The sequence below is a fragment of the Tupaia chinensis genome, unplaced genomic scaffold (assembly GCF_000334495.1).
Source record: "Tupaia chinensis unplaced genomic scaffold, TupChi_1.0 Scaffold000226_1, whole genome shotgun sequence".
Taxonomy (NCBI): Eukaryota; Metazoa; Chordata; class Mammalia; order Scandentia; family Tupaiidae; genus Tupaia; species Tupaia belangeri.
Genome location: NW_006159701.1, coordinates 4,787,859 through 4,796,642, shown reverse-complemented (window position 1 = coordinate 4,796,642; position 8,784 = coordinate 4,787,859). Strand labels below are relative to the sequence as shown.

The 8,784-nt window shown below is 61.2% G+C and overlaps 1 protein-coding gene across 1 annotated transcript in view; it reads right to left on the bottom strand.

Moving 5' to 3' along the window:
* CABP7 (calcium binding protein 7) overlaps positions 1 to 8,738 on the bottom strand; it is a 12,887-nt gene extending 4,149 nt beyond the window's left edge. Inside the window, exons 1-4 of the mRNA XM_006147907.3 lie at positions 8,630 to 8,738; positions 1,825 to 1,968; positions 947 to 1,059; positions 505 to 658 (exon numbers count right to left, since the gene is read on the bottom strand). Coding sequence (XP_006147969.1) covers positions 505 to 658; positions 947 to 1,059; positions 1,825 to 1,968; positions 8,630 to 8,738 — 520 coding nt within the window. The remainder of the gene's footprint in view (positions 1 to 504; positions 659 to 946; positions 1,060 to 1,824; positions 1,969 to 8,629) is intronic.
* Positions 8,739 to 8,784: the final 46 nt, after the last annotated feature.

Here is an 8,784-nt window from a genome sequence, read left to right as displayed (position 1 = left end):
GGGGTCGCCTGACGTCCAGGCCCCAGAGTACTCGCAGGTGGTGGCCCAAGGAGCCAGACGAAGGAGAGGGCCGCGGGTGGCGTGGTGTGGAGCGGCCCGGGCACCGCATGCGCCTACTTCATGCCGCTGCGCAGCACCTGGTTGGCCGCAATGAGCATGACGCTGATGATGAAGGCGATGGCGAAGGCGCCGATCAGACCCTTGCGCACACACGTCTGGCGGATCTGCTGGTTGGAGCAGGCTGTGGCCACCCACCGCGAGACGCACGCCGCACTCTGGTTGGAGCAGGCTGTGGCCACCCACCTGGAGCATCAGGCAGCAGGGAGAGACAGAGAGGACAGCAAAGCGATGGAATCAGGAGCTGCCTGCGTGTGGGCACATGGGCTCATCCCACAGAAGCCTCAGGGGCAGGCGAGGAGGCCCCAGTCCCCTCTGCAGACCCCTGCTATGTCTCCCTGCATGCAGCCGAGCCTGCCCGTGCGCTTCCAGGGTCCTGTCACTCACTCTCCACGTCCACGGGACACTCCTCGGCCGTGCCTAGGTGGCTCTCTTCCTCGGTCATGATGATGTTCTCGATGTCCTTCATGGACAGGTGCTCACAGAAGGTGTCGTAGAGCAGCCTCTTCAGCTCATCCACAGTCAGCTTCTGCATGTCGCACTTGGGAGTGGGAGACATGGTGCTCTGGCCACCACCACCACCACAGTCCCCACCCAGTACCCTGCAGCCACATGGGTCAGTGAGAGGTCTCCAGATTCTACAGGGCCGGAAACCACTCACCCCATTTCCCTAGTCCTTGACCAACTCCAGCCTCCCCAGGAGCCCATGGCGCCAGTGGACAGAAGCCTGAAGTGGTCGTCTCCCCTTTACAGTGTGGCCCCAGCCATTCTCTGGCCCCAGCTCTCTCTAGGGCATACACAGCATGGTTCCCAACTAGCCAGGGCATACCTTCCAGAAGACAGTGTCAAAGTCAGTGCCATGGAACTTCTCTGGGATCCCTGAGGTGGAGAGCTTGGGTCCCAGGAGGGTCACAAACTCCTCAAAGTCCACTTGGCCATCACCTAAAATGGGCACAAGTCCAGTCAGCGGGTAAGGCCGAAACCTGGCCTGGGCAGGGAGCCCAGGGCCCAAAGACCTGGGTTGAGTGCCAGCCCACTTTGGGCCTCCCGTGTGACCTCGAACATCCTCCTCTCTGAGCCTTGAGTCAGTTTCAGGGGCACCTGGCATCTGGGCTGACGTGAGCCCTGTCAGGGAAGATGGAGGTGGAGAGCAGCGGGTGGGCTGAGCTTGGCTGGCTCGGGGAGACCCTCCCATTCTGCTCAGAATCCCCACGTGGCTTCTAGCACCTGCTGATGTTCCATACAGACAGGAAATGAAGCTCAGGAGGGGGCAGCCTGCACAGGCTCTCACCTGCTGTCTAGATGGGAGGACGCCACAGGTGGAGCGCATGCAGGAGACGGTATTACTCGTCCTCCTTGTGGATTTTTCCCTAATAAAGTGCCCGGTGGCAAGTACAACCAAACGAATGATTTTATCTGGGGTAGTGGGGACTAGAGTGTGTACTGTATTCTTTCTACTTCTCTGTATGTTAAAATTTCTCAGAATATGGGGTGAAGGGAGTAGTCTGACTGCGTGTGTGGCTAGGGCTATCACAGCCTGTTGGACTCAGTTCTCCAGGCTGAATAATGGGGCCAGGCCAGGCTGCAACCTGCCATGGGTTTCGGGGGGGGGGGCTTCAGAGTAGGGGGAGTGAGAAGCCCAAGCCCACCTCATTGGCTCAGGGCCCAGCCCCAGCCCACCCCCAAGGCCCAGGCAATGGTGCTCACCATCCATGTCCAGTCGCTGGATAATGACCTCCAGCTCCACCTCGTTGGGCATGTAGCCCAGGGAGCGCATGGCCGTGCCCAGCTCCTGCTTAGAGATGAAGCCATTGCCGTCGCGGTCAAACACCTTGAAGGCCTCGCGGATCTCTGTGGGGGGAGCAGAGCAGACTGGGACCTCACCTCCCTTTCCAGACCCCAGGGTTCCCTAGCCCACAGCCTGAGAATCTCCACCCAGAACCTGCAGATCTGGTAGAGGTGATCGTGATGTTCCAGTGGCCTAAGAGCATGCTCCTGGTGCGGCGTCCTGGGACCTCTGGGCCAGCGGAGCGGGCAGCAAAGGTGTGCCCAGGACATGACAGCGACCGCTTTCGGGGTCTAAGCATGCCAGGCTCTGACAGCCTCTCCCGGTGTGCTCACGATGACCCCGTGTGGCGGGTACCATGTGCGGAGGGCGCTGGGGCTCACAGGCAGGCTGGTGGCTGTGAAGGCTCTCCCCCCACCCACACTACCCTATTCTCTCCCCTGGCCACGTGAGGCAGCCATGGCTCCTGCTCCCTGTAACGGGCTGACGATCTGATAGGCATACCCTGGGGGGAAGACAGGTGGGATGGAGGGGGCCAGAACAAATGTGAGGTCACCCTGCATTGCACAGAGGCTAAGGACCTAGGTGCCTCAGGGGTGGGGAGCGATGCACTGGGCTGGGAACAAGTAACTCACAGTATGACCTTGGGTCAGCCTCAGTCTTATTCACATAAAATGGGTGGCATAGTGTGGGGACAACAAGGGTTTACCAAAGATAGCCAGGCACTCTCCAGGGGTCCTAACCTCCTACTTCTCTATTTCTGTGTCTCTGCAGCTGTCCCTTAATCTTCATGACCCCAGCAGGGCCCTAAGGAGCATTTTCCTTTGGGAACAGGGAGATTTCAGTCCATTAGCTCCAGCTGCCTGGGGGTCTCCTTGCTCAGATGCCAGCCTCCTGGCCTCTCCCTAAGCTCTTCCCTGGGCAGGATTTCAGCAGATGAGAGGGGAGATGGCCAGCCCATAGTCAGTGTGGGGTCAGGGCTGTCACTGCCAGTCAGGCTGGCCCAAGCTTTGCCTGAACAGGTCTGTGAACCCTGGAACTGCTCATAAGACCCTACACCATGGGGTCATTCCCCAGTATCAGGGGCCAGGAGAACCCAGTCTAGCCTGTTGGCCCCACCACAGACTATGGGCTGTAGCTCAGAGAGGTTGGCTGTGTGTTCCAGGCCACACAGCGAGGTGGCTTGGGCCGAGACCCCCAGCCCTCATCAGCTTCTACCCACTAGTGTCCACACCCAAGGCCTGCTGGTCAGACCAGCTCCCAGGCAGGCCACACAAACAGCAGACTACACTGAGGTTACCTGGGCTCCAGACCCTCTGACTATATCTGCCCTCCACCCCAACCCAGCCAGGCAGGTCCTGGGAATCTAGTCTCCTAACAGTGGTCTCAAGGCCAGGAAGCAGTTGGGCCAGAAGGTCTGGGCCAGGCCCTGGGCATTTCTGCGAACCTTAAACTCTGGGAAGTTCAGGCCAACTCATAGCTAGTTTTCCTGCCACTGAAGAGCTGGTATGCTCCCCATCCCTGGAGATGTGTGAGCAGGGCCTGGCAGCCATGCAGGCTGCTGTGGGTACTGCACTCACCTAGGAGTCTCTGGGTAGAGAGAGCCCCACATGCACACGTGCACACACACACACACACACACACACACAGATGTCTTGACCTCCAGCCATGCTGGGGGGAAGGGGCCTGTCTGCCCGAGTGGGCACCAGGATTGCTCCATCTCTGCCTTGGAAACATGTGGCTCCTTTTGCCTGGAATGCTCTCCCCTCACCATGGCGAGCTCTGAGCAAACCCGTTTTTCAGCGCGGATGCACCATCTCCCTGGTGCCCTCCTTGCTCAGACTGACTCTGGCCCTCCTCTGGGCCCCTACTGATCCTAGTCTTCCCACACCCTTCACTGACCACACTGGACAGTGAGCTGAGGGCCGTGAGAGCAGGGAGCAGCGCAGTCTTGTTCACGGCAATGTCTCCGTTACCTGGAACGAGGCCTGTCACTCACGCTGAATGAACGATTCATTGAACAAATGGGGAACCCACCCATCTGGAGCACACAGAGAAGTTCTCTGAACAGAAGTTCATGGACCACTCTCTGTGAGGCCATATACTCAGAGCCCAAGAACAATCAGGAAAGGGAAGCATTCGCTTCCCACTCCCCAAGCAGCCAAGAAGTGAGAGAGGAGGGTCCCCTTGTCCGGACCCCGCACCCACCTACTCTATAGGCTTTCCACAGACAAGGGAAATGAAGCTGAAGGTGGCGGGGGTGGAGGGGAAGCCTCAGGGTCAGGGGCTGGTTTAGGGAATGGGCTCCTTGTTTTCCCCCTCTGTAAGAGGCCCATGTGGGAGATCGCAGGGTGGGGTGGCAAAGTCCTGAGCTCTCAGTGCTGTGCACCGAGGTCCGGGCTACCCCTTCCAGAAGGTCTGTTTCAACGAGACCCCTGACCCGCTTTGCCAGAGGCCCTGAGGAATTACACTGGGCCAGCGGGCCAGTAGGCGATAGGCTCTAAGGTAGCTCTGCGAGCCCTGCAGCCATTTCTCAGCAAAGCGACCCTGTCAGGGCCACGAGGTGAAACCGCAGTCTGCCGCCTCCCAGTTCATGTGTCCCTTTGACCTCTGCTTGGGATGCCTGGCTCACACCATGAAATCTTGCTCCCAGCCTTTGCCTGTGCTGGGATCCCGGCCCCAGCCCAGCTGCCTCCCATCCACCCAAGGAGGCACAAACTTCTTGACCAGGGAGGCCCAGGTTCAAATCCCAGCTCTCTGACGTCCTGGCTAGGTGACCTTGAGCAGGTGTTTGCTCACCTGTACAATGGGGCTGCTGAAATGATTAAGCAAGAAAGTGAAGCATGTGTTTGGCCAGGCCCCGCTCCGAGATGGACACTGTAAATCAGAACGTCCCTGATGGCAGAGCCAGAAGAAGAGGGAGGGCTGGGTGAACTCAGGACGCCAGGCTGCCTTTCCTGTGTTAATGCAGGGACTAGAGTCCTAGGCCCCGAGTCTGACTCTGCACTCAGCAGCCGGGTGACCTGAGCAAGGCAGACCCCTCTCTGAGCCTCAGGTGCCTCATCTGTGAAATGGGGACAAGACTCCCGCACTTTTGCCAAGGCCTGACTGCTGCTGGGGGCTCCCTGAGTGGGCTGCATGTCACAACTCCCTGGCACTGTCATTGCTCATGCCATCAGCACATCACTGGGTGCATTTCCCCGAAAGCCTGCTTTCCCCTCCCATGTGGCCAGGGGAAGCCTGCTGTGCTCCATCTTGGCATGGGGATGCCTGGCCCGGGAATGGGCTGGCAGGGCCACCAGGTTTCCAGGCTGACGCTGTCCCCCACCTACTGACTCTAGTCTGACACTCCCCCCGATCCCTGTCCCAACCTTTAGAGCTGCATCAGAATCTGAGTCCCCAGCAAGCCCCAAGGGTTGCCAGCACTGTCACAGTCCAGAGGGGAGCACAGACTGGAGGTCACTAGAGGGGGGTGGCATTGGTCCTCTGCAGGGGCTGCCACTCTCCGCGGCGTTGGCCCCATGCCCTGCCACTCAGCCTCCCTGAGTTTTCAGGATGGCTGTTGGGGTTGCCGGGAAGAGGGGTAGGAAAGGGAACTCCCTGGCCACCCCCTGCCTTGAAGGTCCCCATTTGGCCACTCTCAAGGCAGGCTCTGCTGTCGGACCGGGCAGGCCAGGCGTCAGCCTAGAATTCTGCTGTGGTCTGCCTGTCACCTTCCTCCTCTCTCTGGCCAGAAGGGCTAGGGTACAGGTGCCCTGTTCCCCCCTTGGGTGCTCTAATCTTCTGATACCACTGGGTCCAGCCACATTGTCTCTGGGAGACTCTGCTGTGTGTCTATTGGGGAGTGGGTGCTTCCCAGCCATGGGGTGGGAGGATGTGTACAGAGCCAGTGCCTCTCCTTCACAGGGGCTGCGTGGGCCTCAGGCCTGTTCTGCCCAGCCACATCCCTACCCTACCAACTGCCATCGATGGCTCTCCCCAGGGCCCTGGGTCCCAAGTGTCTCTGCCAGACCTTCCAGGCCCTTTCCATCCAGTCCGTCCAGCCTTCTGGTGCTTCTGGCCCAGCCCGTGGCACACCCTGCATCCCTGCCTCGCGGCCCTACACCCTCCAGGCTCTCACCCTTCAGGGCCCTCTCTTCAGCCTCCCCTGCTCCTACATCTGGACTCCCCAACTCCCACTGCCAGGCTCTGTACGTCACTGCATCCTCTGTCACCAGTAGCTGTGGAGAAGGCAGTGCCATTCCCCTTTTACAGATGGGGAAACTGAGGCTCAAAGAGCCAAGTGATTATCCAAGGTCAGTTCATGAGCCGAGGGTGCAGAGACTCAAACCCAGCACAGCCTCTCTGGGAAGCCCTCATCTTCAACCTTGCACTCCCACCCCACTTCCTAGTCCTCCTCCCACTCAGACTAACCGCCCCCTGGACTTCTGCGGCAGGCACGTACTGTCTGCGGCATATCATCCCAGGCTGCCCGGGGCCTCTGTCTGGCACATGTGCCTCTCCCACCCATGGCTTCCACCCAGCAAAGAGCCTGGGTCCCACCCAGACTGCCTTGAGGCAGGAGCACTAATGGGCACTAGAGAGGCAGAGTGGGCAGGGGGCGATCTGCACCAGGAAGGCTACTCTCTACACCCAGCCCTGCCATTCCAGCACCACTGCAAAGGGCCTGTGGTCCACAGAGGGCTTTTGTGGGGCCTGCAGCCAGAAAGAGGGTTCGTCACGGAGGGTTTCTTGCCTTCATTTGTAGTTGCCTACAGGCCAAGAGATTGGAGCCACCCAGGCACCAATCCCCACTCTGCCTACCCCAGGGAGGGCTCTGCCCTTCAGATGCCCCCTGAGCCAGGGCCCCTCTGCTCCCCAGGGCGCAGGAGAAGGGACAGGAGAGAAGCAGGGAGTACATTTGGTGTGCTGGTGACTAACGCCACTGGGCTCTTGCCAGCATGTCCGCTGGACAGCCCAAGGGGAGCCTGCGGCCTCCTTGCCCCTGTGCTGCCCAGCTTGTGCCCCACTGGCCCCTGCATCCCAGCTCTCTCAGCTTCTCCCCTCCCTCAGGGTATGCTACCGGACTGGGGGATCAGGAGAGAGGGAACCCAGCAAGGCCTGGAGCTGGGGAGCCAGGGTCATGGTGGAGGTATGGGGAGCCTGGGGAATGAGGCGCAAGCTGCTTGAGGTCGGGACGTGTTGACCTCTGCGGGTGACCAAGAGGAAGGGACGGGTGAGTCTCTAGAGCTGGAAATTGGCAGGAGGTCTGGGACCAGGGCAGAGGGGACGAAGGTGGGGAAAAGATGGCCTGTTCCCCCTTTCCCTGTCCTCTTACCCCATGGTACCCTCTCCTTTTCTCAGGTCCTGGAGAAGTCTCCAGGGTGGGACTTGGGTTTGGGGGCGAATGGTGACATCGGGTCAGGGGCACCAGCCCCCATCCATCTGTCCTGCCCGCATCAGACCCCAGATCCAATGGCTCTCCCAGGATGCGTGGGTTCCCGGGGCAGTCAGCGAGGGGCAGGCGGCTGGTGGCCTGCGGTGCAGTGAGTGTGGTGACAGCTCCTCTTTAGATCCCTGTCCAACTGCCCCAGAATCTGCCCCACCTGGACTTGAGGGTGAGGCAGGACCTCCCTCCATGGCTTCTTCTCCAGACTCCCACCATCATCCCCGACTGTGCTGGTTTCTTGGCTGCACCCCCAATTACCCTCATCACCCCGATATCAGAGCCCCCGAGCCCAAGGTACCCAGAGGACGGGCCCATTCTCTGGTGAGCTCAACCCCTCCCCCAACAGCAGACAAGCAGATCCCAGGAGACCAAGACGCCCATCAGCCCAGAGCCCCCCACTCCATTCCATATGGGCCCCCAGGAGGTCTGGGGGAGGGGAAGCCTGAGCACTTCCCCCCAGCTCAGCCTGGAAAGAGCTGGGCAGGCCCTAGGGGTCTCACTGCCCCAGTCATACTCTGTGGGGGACCCCAGCCGCTGCCCTCCGCTCTGCTCTCGCCTAGCCAACAGCCTGCAGCCCCCATGAATGTTGAAAGGCAGAGGGACTGAGGTGGGGGACAGGTTTAGGTCCTGGCCCCTCTGCTTTCCCTTCCAGGCTTGGCTATCGCGACCGAGCCGCCCAATCTGGCCACTTGTTGTCGCCACCGCCTCCTGAGCCGTCTTCCTGGCGCTCCAGGCTGGGGGGTCCCCGCAGGGTTGCGGGGAAGGGGTTCAAGCCGGCTGCAAGAAGGGATAGGTACGGCCCGCAGCGGGCTAGAGCAGGGCAGTCGCCCTCTCCCCTTCTCCCGCTGCCCGAGCAGATTGGATTTTTAAAGCGACACGAGCGGAATGTCAATGTGAGCGCAGAGCCACGGGCGGGCGCCGCGGAGGGGATCAGGATGCGGGTGCTCCGGCGAGGCGGGTGTGGGGGGCGCAGCTCGGACCCCTACCCAGCCCGCTGCGTTGCCGCACCGTCACCGCCGGCTGCGCGGCCCCGTGACCCCGCTGCGGGGCCCAGCAAGTTTCCGCAGCGCGGGGGGCCACGCGGGCACGGTTTGGGCCACCCCTCCGCTTTGGCTACCCCCACAGCAGCACCCAGGGGTGTGGGCTAGTCCTGCCTCCTCGCGCAGCTGCTCGCTGGGGCGCCCACCTGGCAGCCGGCACCTGCGGAGAGCCCCCCGCCCCCTGCGCCCCTAGCACGCGCTTCACCTGGGCGCACAGGTAGGAGGGCCGGCGGACGGGGGTCCAGACGGGGCACTCACCCTCCAGCTCGTCCTCCGGAATGTCCACCGGGCGCTGCTCCGACAGCAGGTTAGGGACGGTGTAGATGCCCCGGTACATCAACGCCGCGGTCACCGGGTGGAACGGCATCTTGGAGGCTCCGCGCCCGCCCGCCCGCCGCAAACTTTGAGGCCGG